This window comes from Struthio camelus, chromosome 3 (genome assembly GCF_040807025.1).
Source record: "Struthio camelus isolate bStrCam1 chromosome 3, bStrCam1.hap1, whole genome shotgun sequence".
In the NCBI taxonomy this organism is placed as follows: domain Eukaryota; kingdom Metazoa; phylum Chordata; class Aves; order Struthioniformes; family Struthionidae; genus Struthio; species Struthio camelus.
The window spans coordinates 103,316,571-103,335,062 of record NC_090944.1 but is presented as its reverse complement, the minus strand read 5'-3'; the positions used below and the strand labels follow the sequence as shown (position 1 = coordinate 103,335,062).

Sequence of the window (18,492 nt, the reverse complement as noted above, 5' to 3'; positions counted from 1 at the left end):
CACACAGCTGTTTTTTTTTTTTTTTTTTGGTGGGGAGTATGAGCTACATAAAGAGGAAAAACCCCTAAAATCTTTATCTTATCAATCCCCTATCCCATTTTTAAACCTAAAAACATTCTGCCTTACTAAGTTCTTAGTTAAAATTGTTTTTCACAACCTTTCCTAGTGTAGTATTCATGGTATTGACTATCCAAAAGGAGGCCTTTCAAAGCATAGCTAACAGCTACTACATATACAACATGGTCTATATTAAGGGTGAAAAGGATGAAGAACAGAACACCTTCGAAACCCTTCTGGAAAGGATTGATTGTCAACATTTCTTAAGACACGTTTTTACCTACGAATGAACTAGTTTCTTGTTAAGGACATTGGATTTGTACGCATGAGCTATTAAGATAGCCCACTAAGTATTTTGGTTTTGGAGAAGAACAATAAAATGACAGATCAAAAGTTACCATGCAACCTATTTGATGAATCATCCTTTTGTCTTACCTTATTCCTTCCTTCCTAAAATACAAATATTGCATTTTCCAAATACGCATTATACACCCATATGCCAAGCAAAAAGGCAACCTGAAATTCCAACCTATGACTTAAGCTTAAGAATTCTTTTACGACAATAAAGAAGCCACAAAATCAAAAAAGAAGCTCATCAAAATATATACACGAGAGGAAACGGAGCACAAAAGAGTACTAACAGGAATTGAAACGTAGTTCAAAGACAATATAAGGCTTAAGTCCTGATGCAAAAAATAAAACTCAGCATGGCACTGAAACTCTAAAACACAGACTTGCGGCAGGCACCGAGAAAAGTGTGTCAACAGCCATGGGCTCAACCTCATCTGAAGGAATATGGGCCAGTAAGAGTCAGGAAAGCAACTCTAACTCATCCCAAACCTGATGATCTTGCTATGTATGAAGTGCTCACTGTAAGCACGAGTTTTTAATTTCTTAGGAGACAGAATTAGGGATGAAGACAAAGCCTGTTACCTATTCAGAAGCCTTAAAAATGGCTTTAGTGCTTGAAACTACAACAGCACCAGGCACAGTCCGGAAGAGCTATGTGCTAGGTTCACTCTTTGATAATTGCAGAGATAAAAGGTGAACTCTCAAACTTTGAACTCACCTCAAAGAGCTGAGGCAGAAAATTCAGAAGGAACGTTTCCTCTCGTCCACAAGGTATGAAATACTAACATGGCAGCAGCCCATTTCTTCAGCAAATTAGATGCATCACAGGGATCTAGCAGAATCCCATAGACAAATAAAAAAGCTCCAAGACTTGTACTTTCAGTACACCATTTGGCAGAAACTGCTTGCTTTTTTGGGATATATTCAAACACAGGAGTACTTCACTTCACAAGCAAGTCTAGATAATGAAACACGCATGCAAGTAAACACATACACTGGTGTCATGCTAGCTGGGAACACCCAATCCTTGTGGTTGTATAGCAGAGTGTACCAGACACTGCAAGAAGAAAAATTACAGAATTCCCCACAATCCTCAGTGGGATAGGGCCAACTGACAATTTCAAGCAACTGAAATCAGTTTTTTACAATGCAAACACATTACAAGGGGAGGAATATGCAATGACTCTAGTATCCAGACAACACTGAATGTGTAGAGGCACAAAGATAAAAGAGGAATGCAGAGACTGTGAGGCATGTTGAACTAGATCAGCAAGTTCTCACCCAATTATGAAGCTCAAACTTATCAAAGAAAAAACCTACGCAAGAGCTAAAATTGGGCATGAATGCCGAAGTATGAAAGAAAGTTCACAGGTTTGGAATACGCAGAGACCAGTACTGCAATTTATCTGATCAGTTTTTCCACATGTGCTCCAATATAAGGGAAAGATACTGTGAAAGGTACTGATATACAAACATGGAACAGTCTTTAATGTATAGCACAAGAACTGGGATAGCGGCTGAGAAAATTGTACACAGACTGAAAAAGAAATGGTAGGCCAAGAATACGGCAGTACAGAACTCGCTGCGCACATGCTACTTCTAGATTAAAGCTGGTCATAAAGCACCGAACTGAGCAACACCAGAAGGAACTTGGAGAAGAAGCTTAAAATATGTGGAGATTACTGAAGTATGAAAGTATATGATATGATTCTTTGAATAACTTAGAATCTCACCTACAAATTGCTGGTACTCTCTAGCATAAGAAATGGATGAGAGAAATTCCGCATTGGTATAAGCTGTAAGTGATCCGTGAAGAAATCAGCTCCCACGAATGTCAGATGTAAAATTTCAGGAATTTCTACAGATCTTCTTCTAAGTTGATTGCTTAAAAATTTATGTTTTTTTCCTATGTCCTGTCTCATTGTTCAAATGCTAAAATGCAATGAACCTCTGGAGGACAGCTTTAGCTGCACCGGTAAGACAGAAAATTTCAGAGGAAAGCTCTCATAAAGCCTGCATGTATAGAAGAAATGAATACAGAGAGAACACTGCGGACAAAATAACGGGAGCAGAAACGGGCTGAAAGAAAACATAGCATTTACATCCCACAGCCTGCTTGTTTCTATCTCAGTTCTAGTGCAGTTACATTGGAAACAATCTCCTTTATTTTCAAGGAAAGAGGGCATTTGTCATTCATTTTACTCAGAACAGTTTCTACTTCAGATATCTAAAACTGTGATTGTTTCTAACAACTCCTTACTGGGTCAGGGGACAACACAGGGATAACACCACAAATATTCAGTCCACCTATAATTCTGCTGTCACAGCCAGAAAGGACTTTCATCATTGTTACCTAGAAGGCAGACAGACTGTGGGTAGAAATTCATCATCCACCATTACGTTTTGCATCTGGCAGAAGTTCTCTCTCTTGCTGTCTCTGTCTTGATTTTGAATTTGAGTTTTATTTAGCCCACAACCCCTGATTTAGTAGCCCACAGGATAACGTGATATTGCTTATCAGCGACTTCAGATGACTCGCACCTTCATTGTCATCTAATGTTCATCAGATTCTCCTCAGAAGCCTCTTGGTAGTCTTGAACAAGGAAAAAAAAAAAAAAATACAACGTGTAGGCTCCCTCCACCCCTTTCCGCTCTCTGACTCTCACATTTTCAGTTTCTGCCACCCCAGACAACATTAGAGTGAACTTTGTTACTCCTCAGCCAGTGTTTCTTCCAGCTGGTTGCTGTTGACTACTCTTGTAATTTTGCACAGCCTGCATCAGGGTACCCTCCTGTCTTGTCACTGTCTGCACCTTTGCCCTCCAACAGGGTGGCTAGTCTGAATTACCACCCTCAGCGTGGAGCACAGACAGTGCATCCACCACAGTGAACTGTACCTATTCTGTTTGGTCCCATTCTCTTCATTGGCTGTTCTACCTCAATTTACTACCATTTTCTGAATTGTGGTAGTGCCTAGGAACTCCAGCTATAAAGTAAAACCCCTTTGTACTAGACCTTTGAACATAGCTACGTACATTTGCATCCCTTTAGATCATTAGTAGAGCTGTGCCTGCATTTTTGTAATTCAAGTGAGTGCAAATATGAACAGTTACTCCTGGACTTCAGCTGCAAATCAGGTAATCTGAGGAATTATTGATTTTTGCATCTAATGTTTCTTTGTGGGCGTAGAAGTGGCAGCTGTACGCTGGGAAGGTCCAGCCCTGGATCTGCTGATAGCACACTCATTTCTGTGCTGTTCTGTACTCTTTCTTTGTATCTCTCTACAGAGTATTCCTTTCTGTTCTACAGCTAAATTCTCTCTATTTGCTATTCTAATGCTAAAGGAGAGTGGAACAAGTTATAAGGTCAGGAACTCACAGTCATAAGTAAATTTATTTTAATTCTAAAAAGGAAGTACAATACCTGTAACTTGAGTAGGTGCAATTACTTGACTTGCACTCGAAGTAGAGACTTCAGGAGCAACTTCAACAGGCAGAGGAGGAGATGTTTTCTCAATCACTGCTGTGTGACATGGAATGGAAATCAATCACATCCAAAAAACCCTCACAGCATTCACACCCGATACTGAACTAGCCAGATGCTATGGAGCTTTTCATTAGTTTACTGTGCGTAGATTTGAAGTAGAAAAAACAGTGTAATTGGGTTTTCTCTTGTTCCACCTCTTGTGAAAAGAACTGAGGTGCTAAAGCAAGCAAGCGTAATGGTCAAACTTTTTCAGTTGAAGTTAGACATAAACGTACAAGAAAGCACCTAAATAAAGCTTCATCTTGAAAGAGGTACAAAGCCTCAGCTCTGCTGACATTAAAATTCTCATGCACGCACTCCAGATCACCTTTGCCTTTAATATCTGCCTTTGCCTCCTAACATGTCTCCCAGCCAATACCAACCTCCTGATTCCTCCCACTTCTGCTTCCATGTTTCTTTTTTTTTTTTCCCCTCCCTTTCTGTATTCTGCTTATGGAAAAACTGCTTGTAAAGCTGTCATCAATTTTTCATTAATCTCTGTTACAACTGCTATTTTCCAATTCTTTGAAAGATTGTAAGCACTATCTCTTACTAAAAGAAAAGTCAGAACAAGCTACCTGGAAATTGTGGATGCAGGTTAATTGTTGAAATCCCAGGAGAAAGCTGAGGCTGACCGGGCTCTAGGATTTGCTTTTCTTGATCAAATGAAACTAATTCCTAAAAAAAGGACGAAAAATTCACATTCTGAGAATAAATCTGTTAATTCATCTATTGTAACAACCCACAAACGCCTGGTGTGAGAAACTGCTAATGTTATCCCATGCCTGTTTTTTATATGAGATCATTAATTATCACCCGATTTAAGCATGAAAGGGCATAGGATACCATTTTTACACAATGATATACAATTTAACATCGATTTTATTTTAAGGGGACATATCATGTAGCTTCTACCTTTATTTTTAGCTTTACCACTCCTCAGTTCTCCTATCTTCTACTCTTTAATTGCTTAGAAACAGTATTCTATTGCTGGTCAGCACCACACAAACAGTACACAGTTATGTCTGCAAGTCTTCGACCACTGTGAAATGTTCTCTCTTAGCTCTTTCATCAAACATCTTATTTTCCATGAAAGACTTAGATGCTTGTAAGTCTTTAGAAAAATGAAATAAAGCACAGCTGCAGTTATTCCTAACCAATTCCATGATCTTCAGTGGAGATAACCTAGAACCTCCAGAAGGGGGAACTTAAGGCAGACAAGCACCTGCTCTGCTCTTCTGAATACACAGCAATCCTAAAAAGCCTATTCATCCAATTTAGGCATATTATAATATGAAACTGCTATGCAAGTGGCACTAATACGCCTCAAAATCTCATACCGTTTCTCTGCAATTCATTTTCTCTATCTGTCAGCATCGGTGGCACTCTTTCATACTGTCCGCAATTTTCAATATCCTACCTAAAATACCGGCTCCAGAACTGCGCATACAGTACTAGACTCTCTACAAATGCCCTAAAGAGAGGTTAAAGTCATCTCCTTGCTTTACCTCACTATCTACCTGTTTTTATATATAATAACGACAAGATCTTTTTGCCTCAGGATTTGCACTGTCAGTTCACAGTGAGTTGCTTGCTCCTTGTGAAACCTAAATCCTTTTCACAGTCTCCGTATCACATCTTGTGCATGTGGTCAGCATTCTAATGCCTAGGTATATCACGTTGACTCAGAGAATCAGAGATCATGTCCTCAGCAACTATTTCTTCCTGCTGGTAAACATCTTTGGAAAAATTAATCAGAAAGTTAAGTACACGTATAAGAACTGGCCCTTTAAGTCTGAAAGACAAGAAACTCAAAATGCGATTACTACATAGTTCCAGGAGCACATTTCTCATTTCTCTGAAGTATCAGCATACGCAAGGGATAACATGCTTTGATGTTTTACCTGATCAGGGGCTGCAGTTGCCACTAAAAACAGAAAGAAAAAAAAATGAATCAGTCTTCACATAACGTCTACTTACACATTCTGTTTAAAACGATGGTCACATTTAAAAGTAGTTTTTCCATCAGAGGAAAACTTCACGCTATAGTCTCATCCTAAAACACCATAACCTTGAAGTAATGTTCTGGAGCAAATGTAAAAATTAAGCTGAAATCAGAATAAGATTCTATGCTCCAACCAATCCTCATAACTGTGTCTTTAGTTTTCAGCTTCTTCCTGGGTTTCTAAATTGTTTCCTTAGAAATTGTCAGGACATTTGAGAAACTCACTGGTTATTAACTCACTTAACAGGCCGATTTAAACTTTTAAAATCCTTTCCATGCAATATGAACCTCTATAATTATTTAAAAGATAAATTAATATTGTAATGGGATAAAGCTAACCATCAACAAATCTGAGTGCAATAATTCATTTTAAAGAATCAACTTTTGAAAACTGCCTTTTTAAAGAAACCAAAAGTGATTTTTTTCCCCACAAAATGTCTTTTCTCTAGGAAGAAAAGTGAGAGAGTAATTGGTAGAAATTTCTTGTAAGTTTTTATTTTCCATTACTGTTTGCATTTTTAAAATTTATCTTTTACTAATGAAAATCTATATACTCATGTTAAAAAAAATTAGGAAAAATTTTCTTTTCCAAATCAAGATTTTCCACAGGAAATTAAAAAAAAAATCACTCTTCTGGCTCTAGTTTCTTCAGCATTAGCAAGGAGGCTGATTAGCAGACCTAGAAGATCTTTTGATAAAAACTCAGCAATTTGAAATGCAAACATATCCAAAAATGAAATATAAAATACAAACATGCCTATGTGCTATTACTAACTTAGAGTAAGCATATTTTTTAGAAGGTCATTTTTGAAACTAATACTTCCGTTTTCTTCAGATTCTCTACGTTTAAAGATTTACCAGAATTTGGCAATCTTTCTAATTACTGGATTAATATTTTAGTAAATGATATACCATTTTTTTCTGCTTTGTAACCTAGAAAAGCTGATATAATGCCTGCCAGGGTTGTTGCAAGATTTTACAATTCAGCACAGACTTTCAAGTATTTTCTTCCCAGATTCAGTCTAGCTTCATTTTTGTTTTGGAAGCAAAACTGGAGGATTGCTTATAACAGGAAATGAACCCACGTCACAGAATTTTGCAGGTCAATTGACTGGAAATCTTTCTAATAATGGCCTGACATGCGGTTGCATAACTGCTATTTGGGAATAACACACTATGCCGTCAATATCATCAGAAGGTTCTTTAGCAACATATTTTTGCTTGCCTACAGTCAGTTCATCCCAAGCTTGTTGGCAATGTATTTATGATAGTGCTGCTTTCTCCATGTCTTTGCTTCTGCATTTTTATTAAGCACAGGACATTTTCAGCTGTTGAACGTTCTTAGGGGAGCTTGCAGAAAACCATACAAAGTCTGAGAAAACTATCTTGGAGAAATCAACTAATCATTAGAAAGCCTGGCAGCAAGGAGCTGATAGAACGTGGCCAGGCTGGGGGAGCGCACGACTGCAGGAGTGAGACAAGACCACGGGATGAGGAAGCATCCCCACATCAGGGGGTGCTGATCTAGAGACGTGTGTGGAAGACAGACGATGAAAACCCCTTAACTCCTGCAACCCCCAAACACTAGTAAATCAATGCCCAAGTTGAGTCCTTTGGTATAGCGTGGAGATGATTAATACCTTTGAAGAAGTCTTAAAAATAAATATTTACTATTTCTTGACATAAAAACTAATCAGATCAAAGTGGTCTCTCTCTATGGTCTCTCTGAGCTTTTCAGCTCAGTAGGAGCTATACATAAAACTTTAGAAGTAAGTCATTTAACACAACACACACTGTGATTTGGAACATGCTGCTGCAGGAAGCAACTCCTCCGTCCTGCATTTTACACATTTACTGCACAAAAACACACATCAGTAAAGACACACGCACATAAGAACAGAAAGACTAAATTTTGCCACTCTCACCTTCTTGCACAGCGACCTCAGGCTCACTTTTCTGTGAGAAGGTCAGTGCCTCCACTGGCTCTTCCTTTGCTGGGAGAGGTGGAGGAGAAGTACCTTTAGCAACAGGTTGAGTAATCGGGGTCTTGCCAATGACAGGTGGCTGTACTCTAACTGCAGGGTGATGATATAGCTTGTTTCTGTGAGGGCCAGAAACCGTATAACCCATTCCACCAGGGCAGATTTCCTTAAAAGCAGCTAGATTTGGGACGGGAAAATATTCCTTTTAGGAGTCTAAAAGTGCAATATGTTGACACAGTGGAAAATATAATGAATACCAGCAATAAATGTAATCTGCTATTGTATATACATTTTTATAAAAAAAAAAAATACTTAAAGCAAACGATGCATTGCATGCTAATATGACTGAACACTCTCACAAAAGCATATTCTGGCTCACTTTATTCCAGTCAATTTTCCACTCCAATTTAACATCTTCCTTCAGTTATGTTTAATCTATTATCATATCAAGATCATTTTTTCTTAATCCTCTTCAAATAGTGTATCTTTTCTGAGTAGCAATTTAAAAAGGTAAATTGTCATCATCACCTAGCATAAGGAATGAAAATTACTATTTCTACCATTCGCTTTTTGCAGAAACCAAAGAAAAAAGCTCACTATCCCTGGACTAGGGGAGCAGAAGAACATCAATTAGCAACAACATTCATTCACAGGATCCCATTTCACTACATGAGAGATCTCATACCAGCTCTGATTCAAATTCCACTGAATTGAATAAGTCTTTCCACTGACCTCAGTGGGCTGGATAAAAACAAGATGGGGATCATAAAAAGCCAAATCACCACTGGAAGAGAGGGGAAATAATCTCATTTATAAGACTACGACAGAAAAAAGTAATGAAAGTCAGGCAGCAGCATCCGCTCTGATCTCTACAGCTACTCTGCATGAGCATCAGGTTCTGCAGTCCTAGTGGAAGACTAGGATGAAAAAGAAATGCAGTCAGCCTTCCTCCTTGTCAAAGATAACAGCTATGCACTTGTCAGGGACAGTGGCCTTCCAAAGTCTTAAAGGACAGTGCTTCATTGCCCTCGTGGCTCTAGGTGGAGCCATGCTGACGTTAGGTTTGGGATGAAGCACCAAAGATCTAGTCTCCCATGTGACTGATATGATTCCTTACAGCTTCCTAAGAGCTGTGTGGAGTAGGGCATCAGTAAGTCCACAAATTCTGCTTTGAAAACACATCAGAGTTGTAAAAAGAATTAGCATCTAAAATAAGAACACAAAATACTAGCTATAGACACTCCAGAGATTAACTGATTAAATTCCACAACTGTAGATTTTGAACTACAAACCGCATACTTTTAGAAGTGTGTTCAGATGCAGTCTTAGTAATGCAAATGGTGAATGGTCAAACTGATTAAATTCAGTGGATTCAGAACAACAAAATACTTTTTGTTGGGAAATGCCCAAATCAAAACTTGCCACAAAAACACCCAATCAAGGGTAGAATTTCTGGTCAAAGATGGAAGACAGAGGAAATAAGAACCCTGCCCCTTCCGATGCATACCTGGAATGTAGGAAATCTTGGTTTAAACCATGTTCTCTCAAATGCAGGATAGAAACCTGTACCTTATTCTACCACAACTCAGAGCTAAGTGCTCTCAACATCTGGATATGCAGAGGGGGCCTCCCAGTCCCTCTTTGGAGCTGCTCCACTTCATACAAATAATTAAAAAGCCATCAGAGAGTGAGATGATGGCTTTTTAACTCAATAACTCTGAAATGAACTTGGGATGTTATGGCAAATACATTACTCCATCCTGGGTTATGCCACTTTTACACATTTTTCACGGAAAACTCTAAAAGATCGTTATGAATTTAGTCTGTTATAGAAAGGAGCATGTTTTTAAATCATGAAAGTCATCGTGAAAGAAAACTGTTTCTCACCTAGCTCATCAGAATTTTCTACTCACAGATTCTGCCTTTTCATTAAGAACAGTTACTAAAATAACAGATTCCACGTAATATTCAATGATATATTTTGACAACTAGAGAGCAGTCAACTTTGCAAAAAAAAAAAAAAAGTTATTTGTCTGCTCCAGATTACACAGAGTTTTGAGCATAAAGCCTTGAGAACTTATGCAATATTCTCATACATATAAAGCAGCTGCATTGAAATTGCTAGTCATCTGATGACAATATTTTTGCTTCATTAAAAAGCCACCGGAATATTATTCATCTGAAAACCAACTGGACTTATACAACCAAAATCAGTAAACTGGTAACCCAGTGATCACACAGAAAATAATGGCTTTAAAAATCGATTCAAATGCTCAAAAAATTTGGTTGCTTCCATTTTTGTATGCCCAATGGAAATAAGTAAAAAAATTCCAGTACTCTCTAAAGTCATCACGTCTCAGATTTTAGCAGTGGATTCCCAAAACACCTAGTTACTTTCGAAAATCAGAATTCTCAAGAAAAAACTCCAGAGAAATATATGATCTCTATCATATTTTAAAAGTGACATCTGCAGCAGCAACTTCAGTGAGGAGAGTGGACTACCATTACAATACTTGTACTAATATACTGAACAGGTTGGACATCGTATATATTACAGTTTCTTTCAATAATGGTAACTTGAGCAATGGTGCTTTTAAAAAAAGATTATATTCATTAATTTGACTATACTTTTGAATGTAAAATAATGCTTAATTGATTTTGACTACAGACTCCAAATTCAATCATTTAAGTTTTGAGCAATATCAGAGAACAGAAGGCATTACAAAGCAGTGAGCAATATCTTAATCTATAATAAGCAGTATCTTACTCTGTGAGCCTAAATAAGGGTGATGATCAATCAAGATGATATTTATGGAGTCCTTTTATATTTATAAACTAGCAGGACTCCAAGCGAACATTGATAGTACAAACGGGCTTTATTTATCAAGTAAGCAATTGTTTAAGCGAAAGGCAGCATGAAATGTTTAACCTCCAGTTACTGTTAAGACATCAGTACCGTACTCAGCACTTTCCTCAAAAGGAATGGCAAAGATATGAAGGAAGGTGGGAAAACAGAAATACTCCCATCTATATCCATTAGCTGTAATCGAAACTACAGCACACATAATGCCGTGAACTAATTCTCAAATGCTGCCATCCTTTCACCTGTGGCTTAAACAACTGAAAAGTATTAATTAGACTTTGGTTTAATTTGCCTGGATCCATATTCAGGATTCAATAGCCTATAACTTTATGTGATGGAGAGTCCACGTTTAAAACTATATTCTGAGATGCAAATATTTGTCAAACTGGGATTCTGCCACTACATACCAAAGAAAATTCCTTTATTTTAATTGTGAATGTTTATGAACAAAAAGAATATATATTTCATTTTCTGTCATCACTTGGAGAACTGTCATAATTTATGATGGACATTTTTCCTTTACTATTTAAGAATTGGATTCTTTTTTTAAATCAGGCATAATGAACATAGGGTGGGTGAGAGCTTACATTTTTAATCGGCAATTCTTACCTGTTCCTGGAAGGGGACACTTCTCACAGTGTGGGCCCCAGGCTTTGCCAACACTGCAACAGCAGAGCTGCTTGCTGAGCTGAACAGAAAGAGGATGCATGCATTGCTTTCCTGCACTAACAAACCGGTAGCAGGGCCCTTTCTCTTCAGTGACCATAGGACTATCAGCTGCAATGAAAATGGAAGAGAGGAGGGTATTGTTCACATGAAAACCAAAACAGAAACACCACCAGATTTCTAACACTGATTAAATGGATTAATATTGCCATTTGTGGAATTTTTATTTCAAATGCCTACGTGAAGCCACAATCACAATATGTAAAAAAAATTATTATTTGGCATTAAACACTCCCAAATTCCAACTCATCCTAGACCAAAGGTAAAATACATTTTTGAAGAACAAAAGCTAACTTCCAAACTAGCAGTTGCCATCTTGCCAAAACAGAGAATTAAAATCGCCTCCTGCATCTGTACACAAGCAAAATTGCTGAAGCCTAAGGTCAGTAACCAGCAATTTACAATGGTGACAAGCTCTACAGTCACTGTAACATTCAGCTGTAAATAAACTATATAAATAAGATTGCAAAAGGATTAAGTATCATCAGCACTTATTTGTAGGAGACAATTATATATTTATATTTTGCTAAGTCTCATTGATTTCTAACACATGCTAATATGACAAATGAAAGACATCTTGCATGTAAAATTACTGCCTAAATGGAATTATTTTAGAACCATTCTGGATTCTGCTACTTTAACTGGACTACTGATACACTCACTAAACAATGTGCCATACCATAGGCTACAAGCCTCCAATCACTGTGTTCTTCCTTCTCATTTCCCAACTTGAAAGACTTGTACAGGAATTTAAACTTCCTTGATCCAAAAGCATACAAAAGCATAAACAATATCTTAACAGATTGTTTTAGTATGGAAGAGACAAAGGCCATAAGCTATGACTAGCAGAGGCTATGTGAAGCAAAGATCTATCCAGCTTTCTCATTTATGCATCCATATTCATATACAGTAAACAGTCCTGGGATGAATGTTCATTTAACTCAAAAAGACAAGTGGTATTTGATTTTCAACAAGATGTGTAAAAGCAAAAATTAAACTTTACTGCCAGCTCCTTTTTTCTGGTGTTTAACTTAGAAGTGATAAAAAATTCTTTAAAATGATGAAAAACTCAGTGAGTGAGTGATGATTTATTTAGGCTATACTATATTTTATAAATCTAGAGATACCTCAGATAAGGAGCTTAGGAAATAAGGTCTTTCCATTTGTCAATATTCTTGCCAAAAGACTTTAAAGGGAGAAATTCAGTTGCTCTCTATGCTTTCTTTTTGTCTTTTTGTCTTTTTTCTTTCTTTTGTCTTCTAGTTGATCTCAAACCACGTAAAGGCTGATTAACAGAGGAAATTATTTGCATTCATGCTATTCACAACTTCTTCTATTTCCAAATTCTTTCTTAATTTTTAATCCTTCTTAATAAGAACGAAAACGTGAGGAGGATCATCCTTGGTTGAATGTTTAATAAATGCAGTAGGAAAAACAAGACCCAAGCATAGAAATCTGTTAATTTTCAGGGTGACTATACATTGCTTCTTTTCCAGTGCCCTGCTTGCCCTGAAGGAGGTTTTCTTCTTCTTTCTATCATTCCAGTTACTTATAGTCTTTAATTTTTCAGTTGTGCAGCCAAATAAATACAGTTTTTAAAATATTTGTTCCAAGTTTGATTACGTTTCCCCTTAGCCAAATGCAAGAGAACACAACGTACGGAGATGTTTTTAGGTTTTAGGTACTGCTCAGCTACACACGTTTAGAAAGAAAAGTAGCATTTGAAACAGACTTAAGTGGCAGTAAAGCCTTATGCATCATACCACTGATAGGCATACTTGGAACTGGATGCAAAAAGGAGGTAATGTTCAGTCTCCCTGATTTCACAGCAGCTGGCTTTAGCCCATGTGCAAGCACCGAAATTCCAGTGCTGTCTTACTAGAACCATAATGCTTCCATGTATAATAAAGGGTTTTCATGCACCTTACATAATCTTAAGTGCAACTCTGCTTTTAAACAGATTCTCAGAAGTACCTGCCATCTGTGGATTACCCAAAGAAAGTGGGGGAGAGAGGCAACAAAGGCCACTGAGGAGTTGATCTGGGTGAAATCAGAACGGAGACTGCTTTGGAAATGGGTTTGCAGTTAAAACTCTCCTATACGTTTTCCAAGACATGTCTAATCTGCACAGCTGCTTAATCACAAAGGGTGTTGCTTTCTGGTCCATTACTTTTTTTTTTTTTTTTTCCCCTAAATGACCCATGACTTATAGACGCGTTAAAACATGATACTTTTCATTGTTCATCTGTCTTGTTTTTCTGCCCTAAACGTTGTCTGCGCTGACTTCCAGTTCAGTCTCATGGAGCGTACTTAGTCTTTAGGCTCCAGACGATGCTAACTGAGAGGTCTGTGCACCATTCCACTGGGCACCGCTCCCAACTCAAAGCACTGGCACTTAGAAGTAAGAAGTGACATAAAACACAATCTAAAACATGTAGGGAATTAGCCGGGATAATCTGGATAGCTGTTTCTGGCTCTATTACCCATTAATCTGTGAACTGCTCTCCAGAAACAAGGTTTCATTAATATTATGAGCATTATATCATGGCTGCGCTGTAATGGAGCTGGAAGCCTTCCAGCAGCAGCCCTATGTCTTAGGTGAAAAAAAATTCAGAATAATGGAATGCCTTAAAATCTGACTTCTCAAATATGTGAAAATTCTCCTATTTAAACAGAGAGACACTTTCACCTGAAATCCTGTGTATATTCTCTCAAAAACCATTTACACAAATAAAGAAAATAATTAATTCTAAAAGTATGCATACGCCAGATTTACAGACCTGCTAGCAGCACAGTGTAGAGATACTTGAGCTAATTTAACTAGCTAGCTTGTGCATACATAGCACTTTAGTCACAGCAACATGGAGCTCATTCAGTATGGACCAATTCATCTCATCTGAGAAGCAAAATACATTCGTCTGTCCGAAGTTTTCTTCTGACACTCACAGATTGCTACAGGCACTTCAGCTAGGTAACTAAAATACAGATTAGGTACTTCTATACTACTACTTTTTTTTTTTTTAATTTCATCACAACTCTATCATAGCAAAACAAATTTACCCAAAATACAGCAGTATTTTTCAGGTAAAGTTCATTCAGATATGACACAGATATAACTGATCAATTCCTCTTCAGCGAGACTCTTCAAGTGAGAAACATGCTGTGTCTGGTTATTGGCTTGATTGTTTACAACATTACAATTTCAGAGAAAAATAAATTAAGAGTTTGTGTTGTCCATGTCTGATTTTACGTTGGGAAACACCGATTAAAAACTGTTACTCTGCCAAGGCGATGGAAGCATTTCATTTCTCATTTCTCAGCATCTCATTTTCTCTTGCTACAGAAACAAAGCAGTGTATCCCGTGCTATAAAGAAATTAGAAATATTTCTCTTGAAAATAGTTCAAGTTTACTTGTTTATTTTCTCTCCCACCTAAAGTCTCATTGTGAGAAAAATGTCAGGTGACTGAGACATAAAGTAAGGTATCTCTTCCTTTGGAAATAAGAAAAGAATAAGGAAGACAAAAATGATAAAGTGCTCTCTGATATAGCTCACATTCTTTTGGTTATACCACAAGATTTGTATTTAAAGAAATTTAATTTTTATTATCAGTGAATAGTACTATGAGCAATACCTATCATTAAATTTCCTTGACACTTAACACTGTAAGAATTTCTTTCTCTCACTTAAAGTTCACTGAACTTAAAAAAAAAAAAAAAAAAAAGAGGATTGCTTTTTCCAATCCCTCTGTCTGCTTCAAGCTGATCTTACTTTATCTTATAAATCTAAGGCTAAACTGTTCAGTCTTTCCTAATGCTTGGACTAGGAAAAATGAATTGCTTTACCAACATTCATTTTTTTTGTAGCTCTCTCCCATCCCCAAAAGTTCCACTGCTCTAATGCTTTGGGACAGGGATTCTAAAAGTGGCCGTGGGGAAGGAAAAAGCTCTTTGTGTGAGGAAGGTCACCCGCAGCTTCCTACAAACTGCAGTCAAAACTATCCAGGTTGAAGCTGCAGGGGTGGAAGAGGGAGGACACACAAAGATGATTCGGGCTGGGGTGCTAGCAGAGATAAAAATGTGTTGTGGGAAGGAGAACTCTACTCAGGCGATAAAGATTCAGAGCGGATGAAGAGGTTGGATGCAGCCTGGAAGGTTTTGTGACAGGAAAACCATGAAAAGATGGCAAGGAGCCTGGAAGGCCTTTGGGGGAAACTAAAGTTTCCTGGACAAAGAGACAGAAAAGAAGCACGAGGCATGGGTACTCAGACCGACTAACTGAGCTGAGATGAAGAGGCAAGGACAGCAAGGACAGGGATACCTTGGGATAATTGGGTCCAGTCAAATAAATGTTTCAAGTGCATATAAGTATCTATTTTGGTACTTTAATCAGCACCGTTACTTACGTATACATCTTGAGAGAGTAGGATCTGGCACAAATCCCATTTTGCAGGTACATCTGTAGCTGCCCATGGTATTCAAACACTCACCATTAGGGCATACTCCCTGCAACTGACATTCATTGATATCTGTGGAAAAATTGAAAAAAATCATATTAGATACTGAAATGAGCATTAATATTGATCTTTCTTCAGAAGTTATCTAATTTTTTTTAACACGAGTAAGAAAACTGTCACCAGTTAATACTAACTTTTTCCACACTGAAAATATTTGTTGTTACATTTTAAAACATTGCTGAGAACATAACAGAAAAAATTATATTTATACTTCATTCTTGAGTACTCTGAATCATTATATATATATACACACACACACACACTTATATATATATATGCGCTTCTACTGGGTTATCACCCCTTCCTTTCCTTACTAGATGATTGCTTGCACAGTCAAACATAACTTGCAAGAACATTCACGGACACAAAGTTTTAAGCCGGCACATATGAGCATTCACAAGAGATGTGCTATAATTTATATAGGATGGAACACGGCTTGACAAGTTTAATACGATTTTTATTAGTATTTGTATTGCAGTAGAGCCTGAAGGTCCATTGGGCTGGAAAGAGTACAACATAAAAAGACCATCTCTAGTGTAAAGACCATACCAGCTTAATAACAAGAATATGCTTCAGAGAGCACAGAACACAGGAGATGTGGCGGGAGGAAGGACTGCATCTGTGGGAACACAAGCTTGTAATAATTAACAACTGCCAAGAGCTGTTTGAAAAAGTTTGCAGTTACTAAGCTACCAGCATCATTGTCCCTTTCAGGGTCTCAATGAATGCATTTTTCCTCCATGCCCCAAATATTGGGCCTCATGCCTTTATCACACCTGGTGTTATAATTCACTTATTCCTGGAATAGGATCTGTCTGACAATCATCTGGATACCATCTGTAACTAAGTCAGTCAAACTAGTATTTTATTCCAGGAGACAGTAACAATGTAAGTTCGCACTGATAAAGAATACCTTCAGAAAAAAAAGTATAATTTATCTCTTTGTCATAAATTGTTTTGTCTCCTGTTTTAGAAAACTAGGGACTGCACATTGTAATAGATCTACTCAAAAAAGGTTTATGCACGTGACTTCTATATAAGGCTTTTCCCCCCCCCCCCATCTCTAAGGCAGGGAAAAAAGCCCACATTGCTGGGTCAACAAGTTTCAAGCTTCTGCAGGTCAGATATTCCAACCAGCTCCTTGGAAATCAGGTATTGGCAGTCATTTTATCTAAAATATATATTGCTGTTCTCTCAATGTTTAAAAACCCTTCACGGTTTCATTCGACTTCGTTGTGTGTGGCTGCCTGACTCAATAAAATCAGTGAGAGTAAGAAGTCGAGCATGCAAAACGTAACAAATGTTGTGCTGGAGTTTGCTTTAGGAAAAATAATCTTTTGCATTACTACCTTCTTCTTCATTTTTCTCCACGAGTTTGGTTACTTCTCCCACTGTATAGGGGTGTACACCTGTGATTTAAACTCACAGGATGGTAGACTCTGGCGGTTGCCGTTATCGGCTGCGATTTTTTCAAACATTCCACATTCATCCTATCCCCCAGCTCGTCTTTTCCTATACCTAATCTAATATCTTGACACTGCCTGGATCAACTTCACCTCTAGGTACTTAGCCACATGTGACTAAGAGTGATAATTTATATCCTATAACTTTGGATGAAATATGATGGAAACCACATGGATTACCAAAGATCAGCTCTGCCTCAAAGGAATTTTTCAGTGAAATTCCCAGACTATATGACTTTCTCACCTCAAAGGGAGTGGGCTATTGACATAGAGAATGGTATAAGAAAAGAACACAAAAAGCTGCTGAAATACCCTCACGGTCTTTTCCTGCAGCAGTCTACCTTTTGACCCACTCAATCCTTGAGCAGAAAGATGGCCCATATAAGTCCAGCAGTATCTTATTTAAGTATTTCAGTAATACTACTAAATTCAGAAGATTTAGTAAGCTGGACCTATCCCGGTGCATTTGATGAAAAATTTCAGACAGCTTCTCCCGTTGCTTAGTCTAACTATGTTCTTTCTTTTTTGCCCTGAAAATTCAGAATATAACTGAAGGAATCTATATAGTGACAACTGATTCCAAAAGGAAATACCATCATTGTTTCAATACCATATTTTCTTTCTAACTACTGAGAGGAATGAACTTAACAAAAGTAACAGCTAGCGAATTAAAGAAATTGAAACATCCCTAAATAGAAACACATTGAAGCTATGGTAAAGTTGTCAAGAGAAACAAATATACGGCTAACTCTCCTCTTTCAAAACCACCTGGCACAAGAGGAACATAGAAAAAAGACGTGATTATGAAATATCTAGAAGTGAATATAAAGCAAACACTGAAACACCAGCACTGGCTTTTCCACCTATTCTCCATCTGGGGTTAGATCCATCCTCAAATACTAAGCAATGGAACAATTCTCTTTGCTTTGATGGAGCATTGACTCTCTGCTAGGAAACGAGCTAGAGGAACGCACGGTATGCCTTATTCTGAATACAGGGCTGAC

General features: G+C 37.6%; 1 protein-coding gene across 10 annotated transcripts in view; it reads right to left on the bottom strand.

The window, feature by feature from the left end:
- LTBP1 (latent transforming growth factor beta binding protein 1) overlaps positions 1–18,492 on the bottom strand; it is a 223,123-nt gene that overhangs the window by 65,696 nt on the left and 138,935 nt on the right. For 4 of the 10 annotated variants that reach the window (XM_068939410.1, XM_068939415.1, XM_068939417.1 and 1 more), the window contains exons 10-15: positions 15,915–16,037; positions 11,393–11,560; positions 7,864–8,097; positions 5,838–5,860; positions 4,512–4,611; positions 3,832–3,927 (exon numbers count right to left, since the gene is read on the bottom strand). In XM_068939410.1, coding sequence (XP_068795511.1) covers positions 3,832–3,927; positions 4,512–4,611; positions 5,838–5,860; positions 7,864–8,097; positions 11,393–11,560; positions 15,915–16,037 — 744 coding nt within the window. Of the gene's footprint in view, positions 1–3,831; positions 3,931–4,511; positions 4,612–5,837; positions 5,861–7,863; positions 8,098–11,392; positions 11,561–15,914; positions 16,038–18,492 lie in introns of all 10 variants that reach the window. The other 6 variants (XM_068939409.1, XM_068939414.1, XM_068939418.1 and 3 more) reach the window with 3 other exon arrangements.